The sequence below is a fragment of the Salvia hispanica genome, chromosome 2, assembly GCF_023119035.1.
Source record: "Salvia hispanica cultivar TCC Black 2014 chromosome 2, UniMelb_Shisp_WGS_1.0, whole genome shotgun sequence".
Classification (NCBI taxonomy): domain Eukaryota; kingdom Viridiplantae; phylum Streptophyta; class Magnoliopsida; order Lamiales; family Lamiaceae; genus Salvia; species Salvia hispanica.
Genome location: NC_062966.1, coordinates 34,594,493 through 34,609,193, shown reverse-complemented (window position 1 = coordinate 34,609,193; position 14,701 = coordinate 34,594,493). Strand labels below are relative to the sequence as shown.

Here is a 14,701-nt window from a genome sequence, read left to right as displayed (position 1 = left end):
TTTTTGTCTTTAAATTTATTCATTTTTTTTCGCTTTTACTGTATTAATTTTATATTAAAACCTACGATGTTTTAAAAAAATTATTTTAAGAAATAGAGAGATTATTAAAAAGTCTAAATCTGAATTTATTTTCAAGAAGTCTCCTCGAAAATGTGACTTCCCATACTCTAATAGGAAAATAGAAACGATTTCCTAGACTCGCTTGCCGTTGTTGACTCGTGGTTGACTAATTGTGTGTGTTCTGAGTGTGTAACAGTGCGTGGCTGCTTTACAACGTGGATAAAAATATTAATTGTGGCTATAGTCAAAATAGTAATCCCTGTGATTTATTAAATGATAACGAGAAGCATCTTATAAATTAAGCTGCGATACCATTGTTTTGTTCCATAACATATCAACTTTTTTCTCCCCATTTTAGGCCTCTAAATCGACCGTTAGGAACCCAAACGGTCACCTTTGGCAGCTGAATTACACCATCATCTTTTGACACTATTAAACTCCCAATTTCCATTTCTTGACACACAAACTCATATTCTCTCAAAACTAACCAATTCTCAATTTCAATGGACACTGCTATGCTTCTCCAAACCCCTCCCAAACCCGCCACCTCCGACGCAGAAAACAGCCCTCCCAACGAACCAAACTCGCCGCCTCCTCCTCCTCCGGCCTGTAACTCCGGCAAGAACAGCACGCCTGACCGCCTCAAGGTTCCTAAACCGTTCAAATACGCCGAGAGGTACACAAGCCCAACGGATCAAATGATGTCCCCTGTTACCAAGAACATTCTTGCTAGAGGCAGAAAGGGAAGCAAGCTAATCCCACCCTCCACTAATCACCCCAAGGTATAACCATTTTTTCAAGAATTAATCTTGATCACCAATGTTTTGATTCTTGAATTCTGATTATTGCAGATTCAAGCTTTTAATCTTCAGGAATCAAGCCCTCTTCCAAATTGAGGAAAAGGAGTTTTGAAGCTTCATAGCTAGTGTTTATTACTTTATTAAATACATGTATTTACTTCTGTAATACTCATGTATTATCAATTCAAGCATTTCATCGAACACAAAAGGGGCGTTTTTCAATAACATGATTAACAAACAAATACTATAGCTACTCCAATCGGACTTGGTACCACTGAATTGAGCCGACATCGCCATCGATTTCGAGCTCACAAACAGATTTAACTAGGTATTGAACAGCATCATCGATGGAATCAAATCGTGCAAGGTCGGGTGGAAGAGATTTACCCGGCCAATTCTGCAACCATTGTTTCAACTTGTCGCGCAATTCGTCTTCCGACACGAATTCCTCATCCTCGCCTGGCTCCATCAACACATAGGTGTCAGTCTCCGTGTTCGATCTCCTTCTTCTCCTCGAGCTATCGACCTAATCGAATCAAGCACCGTCAACCAATCCCTAATTGAATTTATTCATTAGGTTGAACAAAAATTACCTTGAGTAGGTGACCTCGAAATTGGGTGTTTCGAAGATGAATCCATTTGTGGAGCAACGGAGTTGGCGTTTTGGATTGGGAGAATGGTGGAGGGAAATGGGAGGTTAAGTGAAGATGAATTTTGGTGCTCATTGCTATCTTCTCCATTAATTCACATAAACACTTCTTCAACGCTACAATGGCTACAAAGAAATGAATGGTTTTTTCCAATTGTAACGGATAAGATGCATGATAAAAACCAAATATCATCCTTACTTTTCATTCCTTATTTTGTCAAAGATAAATTTAGGAGAGTGTGGAGAAAAATTACAATCATAGAAAAAAACCAATCCATATTCACATTTCTAAAGTGTATTATCTTAGGAGTATTATTAATGAATGGAGTATAATTGAAAATAATAATATGGATCTATTCAAGTTCAACATGAAAATATTGTCCAAACATTCAATCGAATCTCAGTCCCACGATTTTGTCATCTAATAATTAAAATGTCACGTGTCATTTAATAATTTAGATTTTCATTCTAATAATGTAAACAGACTAATAATGTAATATTATAGTCTAATACTGTAGATTTTCATTCTAATAATGTACACCGACTAATAATGTAGATTTTTCGTCAATTAATGTAGCTCGGCTATTTTGATCACAACCATCCAATTCAAGGATCCAAAAGGCTTTGATTTGTTCGAAGCTTAATACTACTAAAGAGCTGTGAGGACCTTAATGCACCCCTATACTTCATATTCATAATTTATAGTCTAATACCGTATTAGAGCGAGGTTCAGTACGGACTACTTTAGGAGTAAAGTTTCCTATATGTATGATTAGACTCATTTCATATTGGTGAACAAGCCTAAAACAACATATACAAACTTGAGTAAATTTTGTAGCTGGTCTTGATTTGGGATATGTAAGAGCACTCCCAATGGGGGTGGCGAAAATCCGGCGATAAATCGCCGATCATCGCCGGATTATCGCCGGCCGTTGTGGTGAAAACGGCGATAATTCGGCGATAAAGTTACCGTTTTTACGCCAACCGGCGTTTTATCGCCGGATTATCGCCGAGCGATCGCCGGCCATTGTGGGCGACGCTCGGCGATAATCCGGCGATTTTTAAATTTTTTTTTTTTTTTTTCGGCCAACGGCTATTTTTAAATCCCACCCCTATAAATATTTCCTCCACTTCCTCCATTCATCACCCACAATCTTCATTCTCTCCATTTTCAATCTCTTCTCCCAATCTTCAATCTTCATCAAATTATGAGCTTTTGGAAGAAAAATTCCCGCTCGGGTAAGGGTAAGGGTAAGGGGAAAGAGTCGAGTTCACAAATTCCCAACATGGATGAAGCAAACGAGCAGTGGATGCACTCATTGTTGGCGATGGGTTCTCCTCCCGGCCAACTTCCATACGCGGGTCCGTCTCCTTTGCAGACTCCTCCGGCGCGGAGACTTTCTCCGTACTTCAACTATGCCGGCAGAATGCCCTCTCCGGCCGACGATGTGTATCGGCCCCTCGACACCCCCGGATCAACCCCAGGCGACCAAGAATCTCAGGCCGCGACACTGAGCGCAGAGGACTTCGAGGTGGAAGAAACGCCCACCGAGCCGCTGCGGACCGATACGGATTCCGATGAGAGGCCGAAGCGGGTAAGGACTCACTTACACACTTCCAAGAGTCCGAGGCGATAGCCACCTGGCTGGGCGGACACGTCACGGGAACGCGGAGCGCGGCAACTACCGGACCGAGATCATATGCAGGAGCGGGTTGCCGCGAAGAACATGAGGAACAAGACTTGCACTTCCTCAATGAAGGACCATGGCAGCGGAGGCGATCCGTCGGCATTGGGAGCGCCTCATGAGGGACTGCGGCCACTTCAACGGTATTTATTCTAACTTGTTGGCGGACATGCCCAGTGGCCAGAACGAGCATATGGTCCGAGATGAGGCCATGCAGAAGTATTGTGGCAAGTACTTGTCGAAGGGGTTCAAGTATTGGAACATCTACGATAAGCTGAAGGATCTCCCCAAAATTCCGGACGGGAATGCACGCCGCGCTGCACGGGAAATCGGTGCGCTCGCGCCTTAGCGTTTCGGAGAGCGAGGAGGGGGCGGAAGGGGAAGGGCACAACGTCGGAAGTCGGTTCGGAATCCCACATCGACTTAGAAAAAGCCACTTATTCGAGCAATGTCGCCAATCGCGACGCAGATGTACACGCTGTACTTCACCGGCGGCGGGACCCCTGAAGAAAAGGCGGCCCTGCGGAAATGCATCCAAGGCCTGCAGATTAGGATGGGCCTCGAGCCCGACGCCCCTCCGGCTCCCTCCGTCTTATTTTTTTTTTTTTTAAATCTTTGTTTATTTGCGGTTTTTATTTGTAATTTTTTTTTTCTCGTTGTATTATATTTTCCAATGATTAATACAACGATGAATTGTTCATTATAAATCTATTTATTAAACACATTTGTAGGGAAAATTAAATAATATTAAAAATGATGATGTAAAAATGAAATGTTGAGTTAGGGAGAAATAAGAAATAAGTGGAGAAACTATTGGAGCAGTTGGCTAAAAGTTGGCTAAAAACTGGGGATAAATTATGGTGCTGATGTGGCGCTGATGTGGCAGAAATAAGGGAGAAATAAGGGAGTTTTAAGGGAACCGGAGTGCTCTTAATTACTAATAAGAGGGGGTAGTTTTATAGATAAGTGATACCGGTATATTAACCATAGTTATAATTGGGCAATGTCCGAAATGGAAGGTCGACCATCCTCATCAAAACGGAAGCTTTCTTCCAAGAATAAACCCTCAAAAATCAACCACATTTCGTCGTGCAGCCCTATTTTGCACCACAGTTTCCCAACTTTGCGACGTTTCTTGATTCAACCAAGGTTTTGTTTGGTGTGTGATTCACTGGTTTTGGCTTCCACGCTAAAAGGGAACACTCCGATTGCTGCTTCCTCCACGATCTCGATTTTAGGTTCGTACCATTTGTTGAATCAATGATGTTTTCTTTCCTGATTGCATTTGATTTTGCACCTTCTTGTTAATAATTGTGAGGTTTACCATTTTTAAAGAAATTTGAGGCTTTGTTGATGAAATAGTTGATAGTATATGGTAATCAATTAAACAATTCGTTGATCATGTGGCGTTCAATTTTCTCAATTTGAACAAATTGGGATAAAAATCTTAATAGTACTGCTATAGATTGCTCTGTTTTTACATGTGAAAATCTGTTATTAAAAACATCTGCTGATAGATTTGAATCATTTGATATGTGATTGTGTTTGAATCAGTCATTTGAGGACTTTCAATACTCGGATGAGCTATGGAATCCGAGCAAGCAAAAGGAACCATTGAGCACCAGCACGTGGGAAACGCCTCTGATTCCGAGCATACGAAAAAATTTATTGAGCACGAGCACGTAGGAAACGCCTCTGAACCCGAGCAGGCGAAAGGAACCGTTGAGCACGAGCTCATAAGAAATGAATCTGAATCCGAGCAGGTGAAAGGAACCATTGAGCACGAGCACGTTGAAAACACATCTGAATCCGAGCAGGAGAAAGGAACCATTGAGCACGTTAGAAATGTGTACGAATCAGATGAAGAAGACGACCAAATAGTTGAAGAAGCAAAGGCTCGATACTCTTCTGCATCATCATCATCATCATCATCATCATCATCCTCCTCCTCCTCGTCTTCGCGTGCTTCATTGGATCTTGATGTTCCCATTGTCAAATCCGAGTCCTATGGAGACCTGCAGCTCTGCCAAGGATCCGTTTCCACACCCAATTGCCCTGCTCAGACACCGGAATGGAGCATGTCAAGCGTGTCCCCTATTGTCGGTCCGGAGGGGCACTTATCTCCTATAACATCCCCTCCGGTCCAAACCATGGGCCATCCTTCCGATTATGACCCTGCCCGGATCCCTGCCTCCGTGTTCTCTAGTAAACCAGCGAATGCCTCAGATTGGAGCGTGGCCTCAAACGACTCGTTGTTCAGCATACACGCTGGGAACACCAGCTTTGCCAAGGACCATTTTAGGTCCGAGGAGCTTGCCAGATTGGAGGATGCGAGCAACGGTCAATCATCCCTTTACGCCTCAGAAGCCAAGCCTAATGAAATATGCAGTCTCCCTATCAGCCTTCCTCCCCTCATGGAGGTGTCATCGCACGAAGAGGGAAGTGTGAAGTCGAGCACCGTCTCCAGCTTTGAAAAGGAGGATTCCATCATGAAAGGAGGCCGTCTCTCTAACGAGAGTGCCACCTCTTCTGCTTTCCATGCGTGAGATAACAGTTTTCTTTTATGCTTTTCGCCTCGTGTTAGATGTGATTGATCATGGCTGAATTTTACGAGTTTTTCTCATTTTTTGATCGCAGATTGGATAGCGAAGGCGGAAGGGCTAGCTCGTTGGAGAAGGTTGAGGAGAAGCCGGAGACGGAAGCACAACATACTAATAGTACCAATCCGGAATCCACAAAGGGGAAATGGTTTTCGTGGTGCCCGTGTTTGTCTCGTTGCTGCTAACGATCATGATGTCCACGGCCGATATACATTCATATATACACCCTTTTGAAGATTAGCTTAGAATAGTCCCCAATGGTTGGTGGTATCTGTTATTGGCGTCGCGTGCTCAACCGGATCCATGCCTCGTATCTCGGCTGTTGATACACTGTGAGTTGGTTCTTCCTCTTGGCAGCAAGGATTGATGCAGGGATGATGATCAAATGAAACTTTTGTGATTCGATGCTGTGATCTTATATTCAGATTTGAGAATCAAATAAGCTAAATCATAATGTATATATCCATATGTGAAAATGTGGCATCTTATTTTGTGTATGTGTTTGCTCTCTCATTTCAATGTGATGGCACTAAACCAATACTTGGATTTTAACCACTCTATTCGTTCTATGACTTTTTATGTTCATGTGACCAGGTTAAGGTTATCATTGTTTACACTATTCCCACAAGGAAGAAATGATTACCAAATAAATGGTTTGGCACAGAGGAATATGATTGCATGTGTGGATCATTTTCCACCATAAAATTTCCTATGATGGAATAGCTTAAAAAGTTTTAGTTAGGTTTGGGATTTTGGGCATGTGCATTTAATTGTTAAATAATTAATTGAACACCATTTATTAGATGGAAATTGTGTAAATCAGTTGGACAAGCAGTTCCAAAGATGGAAATTGTGTTCTCAACCAATAAATTAGGGTGCTAAATTTTTTTATTAGGTATTAAAGATGATAAAATAACATTAAATAATATTTTTATAGGTATATAACTCATTCTCAACTAACTAATTAATCATGATACCAATGAACAATCCATAGGGAAATTAGACGTCTTTTAAAGCGAATTTTCAACTTTGTTGTGCTAAATTCATGACATAATGTGTGAAATTGATTTTTGTTAGGCAGGTAATGCCCTCTCCCTTTCTCAAAATAGGTATGAGTTATTTTCTTGTTACGTATAATTTAAAGATTCATTTTTAATATATACTAATATAATACAAATATGGTTGAGAAATTGCATATAAGATAAAAAAAAAATTATGGTGCACTTTTGTAGGAACTCAATTTGTATCATCTAAAGAATTAATAGGGCGTGAGACTTTCCCTCGAATAAAAAAAACTAAATAATGGAAAGAAAAGTAAAATATGGAGTAATAAAAAATAGAAACCTGCTTTTTATGAAAAGAAAATCCAAGAATTTTCCTCATGGGTCCAAAATAGTAGACAATTTCACACGTTAAGTAAGAGAAAAATAAAAAAGTTAGGCCCATTAAAAATCAAACTTCAACCCAAAAACCTCATTGAAAATTGGGTGTGGGGCTCCGTGGACACTCCGACGCATCTATTGACCGGCGTCACTATCCCCATTCTAGAGAGAGAGAGAGCGACATTTCCAATCCATATTATAAACATAAAAATTGCCAAAAATAACAAAAAAATTTTAGAAAATGCTAATTTGCATATATTTCAATTTTATACTGCATCCTAAGTTTTATTAGTAGTGTTAACTATGTAAAGTGACAATAACCTATTGTGGACTAATTGCTAGTATTATATGGAGGAGAGAGAGAATGTTATTGATGACAAATTAAGCCTTCATCCAACTAACATGATCCACTTTTTTTTTAAATGACTAATTTCTAAAAATGAACATTTTTTTCTCTATTAAATTATTCTCTTTCACTTTAACATAAAAATTAAATATTGCAAAAAAAGGTCATTTCTTTAGGATGAAGAGAATACACCTATTATTTATAAAAAAAAAAGAATACAATGATCAAGGAGTTCAAATCAATACTTCAATCTCGTCGAATAATAATATTAGCAGATTCATTTAATCCACTTATTTGTTGAAAGAACAATATTTCATCTTTAGCATAACACACCTAAAAATGCAATTATTTATCTTGTCCAATTATTTATCATGTCGTAATCTTTTGGAACAAAGAGATTCTATTATAGGCCATATAGTAATGACGTTTCAACCTCCCAAGAAGTTTTATTTTAATTAAAATAGGAAAAGAATAATAAATAAATAGAATAATGAAAGTAGAATTGAAGTAGATTGATGAGGTGGAGTAATCAGCAGTCCTACTTGTAGTCTCACCAGTCAATCTTTAAGACCAAAATTTTGTGGAATTTTATAATGTTAAAAATCACAAACATTGAATTCAATGCTCAGACAAAATGTGAACACCAAACCGTTTATTCCACAAAGAAAACCAGCCTACTGTTCGTCTCCCTCCCTCTCTAGATTCCATTTACATCTACGGAAAAGCTACCTGTGAATTAGGGTTTGAGCTTCGACACTCGTTCTTGAAAGAGGGCTACAGCAAGGGGTCCGGGCTGAACTCGGGCTTTTCGAGCACCCTTTTCGGCCCTCAGTAATGGGTCCTTCTCCTCCTGCGGCGAAATGGCGCCATCTCCGTTCCCCGTTGAACCTCTTGATTTTCGCTCTTGCTCTGTTTTCAGCTCGGTACGACGCCGTTTCCGCCTCCGATTCGGACAAATCGGCCCTCTTGGAGCTGAAGGCGTCGCTTTCGGACCCTCACGGACTGCTGAGCAGCTGGAATCCGCAGAGCCCGGATCACTGCTCGTGGGCCGGGCTCTCCTGCGATTCGGGCTCTCGGGTCGTGGCGTTGAACGTTACCGGCGGAGGTAATTCTCTCTCTTGTGCTAAAATTGCTCGATTCCCACTGTATGGTTTTGGAATTAGGAGGCCTTGTTTGGGTAAAGTTCAAATCTTGGGTAAATTGTCTGCTGCTGTTGCTAAGCTTAGTGAACTCAGGATTTTGTCACTGCCTTTTAATGAATTGAGTGGTGAGATTCCTGTGGAGATTTGGGGTTTGGAGAAGCTCGAGGTTCTTGACCTCGAAGGGAACTTGATCTCGGGCTCGTTGCCTAGCCAGTTCAGTGGGTTGAGGAGCTTGAGGGTTCTTAACTTGGGGTTCAATCAGATCAATGGTGGTATACCGAGCTCGTTGTCCAATTGTTTGGGGCTCCAGATTGTAAATCTAGCTGGGAATCAAGTTAATGGGTCGATTCCGAAGTTTATTGGTGAGTTTAGGGATTTGAGGGGGCTTTACTTGTCATACAATCTGCTCACTGGATCGATACCAGTTGAGATAGGAGACAATTGTGGGAAGCTTGAGCATTTGGATCTTTCGGGGAATTATTTGACTGATGGTATTCCAAAGACGATTGGGAACTGTCCGGGGTTGAAGACGCTGCTTCTGTACTCTAACCTGTTGGAGGATGAGATTCCAAGTCAGCTTGGTCAGTTGAGTGAGCTTGAAGTGCTTGACATCTCGAGGAACAGTTTTAGTGGTGCTATACCGAAGGAACTTGGTAACTGTACGAAGCTGTCTATCCTTGTGTTGTCGAACCTATGGGATCCTCTTCCAAATGTTTCGAGCTTAGGGGGTGGTTATTCATCGGATAAGTTGGTGTATACTACCGATGACTACAATTTTTACGAAGGTTCAATCCCGGTAGAGGTTACTAGCCTCTCGAATTTGCGGATGCTTTGGGCTCCTCGAGCAATTCTGCGAGGAGATTTCCCTGCTAATTGGGGCTCCTGCAGCAATTTGGAGCTGTTGAGTTTGCCTAATAACTTTTTCTCTGGAGAAATCTCAGACGGGCTTAGCAACTGCAAGAAGCTTCATTTTCTTGACCTGAGTTTGAACAAATTTAGTGGAGGGATCAACGACAAACTTCCCGTTCCTTGTATGACTCTCTTTGATATCAGTGGGAATTCACTGTCGGGTCCTATCCCCGAATTTGAGTACGAAGAATGTCCTCCTATTCAATCCGTAAATGTGGATGCTTTCGATGCATATGATCCTTCATTGGCATATGTAACATATTTTGGATACAGAAATCAGATCGAAACTGCTTTGCCTGTGAATAGGATTGGTGCGAGTCTCTTGGTTATGCACAACTTTGGTTCTAACAACCTTAATGGCCCCCTGCAGGCAATGCCCGTTTCATCTTCGAGATTAGGGAAGCAAACAGCTTATGCATTTCTTGCTGGCGGAAACAATCTTACTGGAAGCTTTCTTGGAGCTTTCTCCGAGAAGTGTGATCTTGCTGGAGGTGTAATCGTTAATGTCACAAATAACAGGTTGTTTGGTCAAGTTCCAACAGATATCGCCGCGCTGTGCAAAACACTAACAGTCTTGGATGTTTCCAGTAATCAGATTACTGGAAGTCTGCCTCCCAACATTGGAGACATGGTTTCATTGCGCGCTCTTGATGTAAGTCGGAATCTGTTGCAAGGTTCGGTTCCTGGCACTCTTGGCCGGATAAAAGATCTCAGATTTCTTTCGTTGTCTGGAAATAAGCTTGATGGTTCCATACCTCCAAGCTTGGGGCAGCTGCAGTATCTTGAAGTTCTTGATCTATCATCGAATGTGTTATCCGGTGGAATTCCCAATGTGCTTGTGAAGCTGAGAAACTTGACAGTCCTTCTCCTCAATAATAATAGGCTATCCGGGCCGATCCCCCTCGGTATTGCAAGCGTATCTACCCTATCAGCGTTCAATGTGTCATTCAACGATTTGTCCGGGCCACTGCCTCTGCTCAATAATGTGATCAAATGTGATAGCTTTGTCGGGAATCCTTCTCTACGTTGTTCTCCCTCACCATCTGCTCAACGAGGGGGCACAGGAGATGACGGCACGATTTCTCCTGCATCTCCAGGCCGGAAACGAGGGAAGGGTTCCCTCCGTTCTGTCGAAATTGCCTCCATAACATCGGCGACAGCCATTGTATCGGTGCTGATTGCTCTGGTTGTACTTTTCTTTTACACGAGAAAATGCAAGCCGAGGTCCAGAGTGAGTGGAACTGTTCGGAAGGAAGTAATCGTCTTCAACAAAATAGCAGTGCCTCTGACGTACGAGAACGTGGTCCATGGCACGGGGGGATTCAACGCGAACAACTGCATCGGCAATGGTGGATTCGGGGCAACATTCAAAGCGGAGATCGCTCCCGGTGTCCTAGTGGCCATCAAACGGCTCGCCATTGGGCGTTTTCAAGGCATCCAGCAGTTTGACGCGGAGATCAAAACCCTAGCTCGGCTCCGCCACCGTAACCTTGTCACGTTGATCGGGTATCACGCGAGCGAGACCGAGATGTTTCTTATATACAACTATCTGCCCGGTGGCAACCTAGAGAAGTTCATCCAGGAGAGGTCCAGTAGAGCCGTTGATTGGAGGGTGCTGCACAAGATCGCCCTCGACGTCGCGCACGCGCTCGCCTACCTGCACGACCAGTGCGTGCCCCGCGTCCTCCACCGCGACGTGAAGCCTAGCAACATCTTGCTGGATCAGGACCACAACGCGTACCTCTCCGACTTCGGGCTTGCTCGGCTGCTCGGGACTTCGGAGACGCACGCCACGACCGGCGTGGCCGGGACGTTTGGCTACGTTGCGCCCGAGTATGCCATGACTTGCCGCGTCTCTGACAAGGCCGACGTCTACAGCTACGGGGTTGTGCTGCTCGAGCTGATTTCCGACAAGAAGGCGCTCGATCCATCGTTCTCTTCCTACGGGAACGGGTTCAACATCGTTGCTTGGGCGTGCATGCTCTTGCGGCAAGGCCGGGCCAAGGAGCTGTTCACGGCCGGTTTGTGGGACGTGGGCCCACACGACGATCTGGTCGAAATCCTCCACTTGGCCGTGGTGTGTACGGTTGAGACGCTGTCAAACCGGCCGACGATGAAGCAGGTGGTGCGGCGGTTGAAACAGCTTCAACCACCATCTTGTTAGAGGTGAAAGGTGAACACACACCATATTTGTAGAGGCTGCACATTACAGGATATAAGTGTGATCTTTTTATTTATTTTTCTTTTGCTTTTTTTGAGGTGTTGTTAGTGTTGAAATTGTAGATAAACTGTAAATTGTAGAGTAGTTTTGCCCTAATTTTAAAAAATGTTATTTTCGGTATGTAGACTTTTATCTCATTTTATAAATTCTAAAGGATTATGATCAAAAACTGAACCACATCTTATTACGTTTTGAAAATGAAGAATCGTCATTTGTAGATAACGTAATCTTTTTAGTTCATTTTTAGAAAATTTGGATTTTTTAAAATATAAAGGTCATTTTTAGAATGTTTTAGGTCACTTTTTTAAAAAGAACTAAAAATAGAAATGATGTCCATATATTATCTACAAATTGATCTCCCATGTTTTAATTTTGTGTTTTACAGTAAAGTTAAGTTTTATGGACTCTTTATTTGAAAAGACGATACTGTATCTTAGGCCACAAAAATGATCAAATACATATTTAAAATCAAACCGAAAATAAAAAATCTTACAAAACAAATTAAAAAGGTAGGAATTTGGAAAGAAGAAGTAGCATACAATGTCATCGAATTACAAAGCATTGATCGTTCTTCATCAGCTCTACTCATCAAGAGAGGGGAGAAAACAACACTCAACGCCGGAACTAAGCCTTCGCGTTACAAGAGAGGGAAAGGGTTAACTACGATGTGCTTCAAGGGGTGCTCGACGTCGCCCCCACCACCGTGCTTAATGAATTCAGCCGGGGTGAGGAACATGCCGTGGCAAACGCACACTATCCTAACTTCCTCGCCTTTCTTATATCTGTACAAGAATCCCTCTATCTTGTGGCCGTTGGGTCCATCTCCCTTGGTGGAGACGTAAGGCATTTCACACATCGGGTTCTTGCTAGGAGGAGGGTTCGGTGGCTTGGCGTCCCTATTGGACGCTGCCCGGGTTGGCGGTTCCTGCTCGCTCTGGTCTTGTGATGGCCGGCTCGTAGGGGGTGGGACGTCGGCCTTTTGGGTCCCTCCTGTGACAAGAGAAGTTCATATTTAGCTCCAAAATGAAACCATGGTATTAAATTTAGATACCCTTTACTTTCTATGTATGCATTACATAATCTAAATTGACAAGAAACAATCACTAGACACCGTTTCAGAAAATGAGGAAAAAAGCTTTCAATACTGAAGTAGGCTTTCCAAATATGGCAAAAACCATCTTGTGTGAAATCAATGCCTCTCTTTCAAGAACTCATGAACAAAGAAGAAATCTGATTTTGCCATCATGTGCATCAACTCAAAGCTATTGATCTCGCAATCTTAAGGGGCCGTCTGGTAGGGAGATCGATAAGAACACACAATTTAGGTAAATTTGGATAAGATAACTCGTTATCGACTCTAGCAAACGGACCCTAAGTGTCAATGAATGCATAGAGATGGATATAATGTGAGAGTGAGAGGGGATATGAATGGACAATCTAATATGATAAGCTATACACATCAAGATAAATACCTACATATCCATAACACTTGCACAACCAACCAACCAACTCCACCACAACAACAACTTGCATACTATTTATGAATCTAACCATCCACTATGAGCTCAACCTATGCATCAACAAAAGCTCCATCATACTACAACACAACAATCAACTCCACCATCAACAACTCTATGTAGAGACAAGCCATCCATCCCAACTCACCAAGACAAAACACTAAACAATACTCTTTATCTTTCCAAAAAGGAAAACAGAACCAACACAGATTCATAATCAAGAACATAACTTTATCAACAGAATATATCATCAATCCAATTTCTCAAATAAGACAATAATTAGGAAGGATTAAAGATGATTAATTACCCTCAAAATCAAGATCGGAAATCCCAGAAGAGCCCTGTGATCCAATGGAGCCTTGAGAGGATGAGATTTCATACCCATTACTACTACTAATCTCCTTTTGCTGCACTCTGACATTCCTCAGCTTCTCCATCCTCTTCTTCCTCGCTGCCATCCGCCTCATCGACTGGAACTCCTTCCGCCTCCGCCACTCCTCCTCCACCTCCGCCGGCAGCGACCGCGTCCTCGCCAGCGGCACGCACGCCTCCACGCGCCCCTCGTCGAACGCCAAATTCGAAATCGAAGACGACCGCTTCAGCCTCTTCCGCATTGGGTCCACCCCGAATCTCCCATTCATCGACAGCCCCAAGCTCAGCTCCAATTCCTCCTCTTCCTCCTCTTCCCCGTCTCGATTCATAGCAATTCCGCTGTTTCCGCCGCAAAGACTCAACCTTTCCCGCTTCCCATCACCGCAATCCATCGAAGAAATGGGGCCCACTCGCCGGAGCTAGCTGAGCTCAATTGGGTTCGCAAAAAATCAAGGAAAAAATGGAAAATTTCGCGTTAAATCTGAATGAAAAGAAAAGTGGAGTTGTTTAATTTAGTTTAAGCCGCGGATTCTAGTAGCCGTTGACGTGGATTTGGGCGTTAGTTGCAGAGGAGAAAGAGAAACGGAGAGGAAGGAAGGCATGAGGAGAGGGGATTTGAGGAGTCATGGGGAAGAGTGAAAAGACGAAAAGGGTGTTGGTGGAGAAACGTGAGGGGGTCGGGAGAGTGACACGTGTTGACAGGAGGAGGGATTGCCTGCTCTTTCTTTTTCTTTTTTAATCAATTTCTGCCGAATATATCGCGATATTCGACACGCTTGCTGGCAAAATCCAACTCATGTACAAAATCCCATTTTTTAAGAACGTAATTTCAAACTAATTGGTTATGTTTACATGCAAATTGCCTATTAGATTATTATTGTTGAATTTGTACTGTTTAAATAATAAAAAATGTTGTTTGTACGACTAATCGAAAATAAAATATGCTAGGTAGTACTAAAATTTCTTATTGGGTATTGAATTGGATTATGTGTTTTGTGTTTGAAGCTTTGAATCGTAT

General features: G+C 42.4%; 5 protein-coding genes across 6 annotated transcripts; 3 read left to right on the top strand and 2 right to left on the bottom strand.

Moving 5' to 3' along the window:
- Positions 1 to 385: 385 nt before the first annotated feature.
- Positions 386 to 1,079, top strand: LOC125205309 (proline-rich receptor-like protein kinase PERK12). The gene is made up of 2 exons (XM_048104156.1): positions 386 to 842; positions 912 to 1,079. The coding sequence occupies exons 1-2, from the start codon at positions 564 to 566 to the stop codon at positions 954 to 956; spliced, it is 324 nt and encodes a 107-aa protein (XP_047960113.1). The 5' UTR covers positions 386 to 563; the 3' UTR covers positions 957 to 1,079.
- LOC125205308 lies at positions 1,014 to 1,702 on the bottom strand. The gene is made up of 2 exons (XM_048104155.1): positions 1,454 to 1,702; positions 1,014 to 1,386 (listed from the first exon to the last, which is right to left on the bottom strand). The coding sequence occupies exons 1-2, from the start codon at positions 1,700 to 1,702 to the stop codon at positions 1,111 to 1,113; spliced, it is 525 nt and encodes a 174-aa protein (XP_047960112.1). The 3' UTR covers positions 1,014 to 1,110.
- A 2,503-nt stretch (positions 1,703 to 4,205) lies between these two features.
- Positions 4,206 to 6,367, top strand: LOC125204908 (uncharacterized protein DDB_G0271670-like). The gene is made up of 3 exons (XM_048103681.1): positions 4,206 to 4,432; positions 4,749 to 5,736; positions 5,832 to 6,367. The coding sequence occupies exons 2-3, from the start codon at positions 4,781 to 4,783 to the stop codon at positions 5,977 to 5,979; spliced, it is 1,104 nt and encodes a 367-aa protein (XP_047959638.1). The 5' UTR covers positions 4,206 to 4,432; positions 4,749 to 4,780; the 3' UTR covers positions 5,980 to 6,367.
- Positions 6,368 to 8,130: 1,763 nt separating this feature from the next.
- Positions 8,131 to 11,914, top strand: LOC125205592 (LRR receptor-like serine/threonine-protein kinase RPK2). Of its 2 annotated transcripts, XM_048104631.1 has the most exons (2): positions 8,131 to 8,627; positions 8,758 to 11,914. In XM_048104631.1, the coding sequence occupies exons 1-2, from the start codon at positions 8,383 to 8,385 to the stop codon at positions 11,735 to 11,737; spliced, it is 3,225 nt and encodes a 1,074-aa protein (XP_047960588.1). In that variant the 5' UTR covers positions 8,131 to 8,382; the 3' UTR covers positions 11,738 to 11,914. The 2 variants fall into 2 exon arrangements, with proteins under 2 accessions (XP_047960588.1, XP_047960587.1); XM_048104630.1 differs by having other exon boundaries at positions 8,131 to 11,914.
- A 381-nt stretch (positions 11,915 to 12,295) lies between these two features.
- On the bottom strand, positions 12,296 to 14,300 carry LOC125207485 (ninja-family protein AFP3-like). Its single transcript, XM_048106855.1, has 2 exons — positions 13,619 to 14,300; positions 12,296 to 12,784 (listed from the first exon to the last, which is right to left on the bottom strand). The coding sequence occupies exons 1-2, from the start codon at positions 14,073 to 14,075 to the stop codon at positions 12,432 to 12,434; spliced, it is 810 nt and encodes a 269-aa protein (XP_047962812.1). The 5' UTR covers positions 14,076 to 14,300; the 3' UTR covers positions 12,296 to 12,431.
- Positions 14,301 to 14,701: the final 401 nt, after the last annotated feature.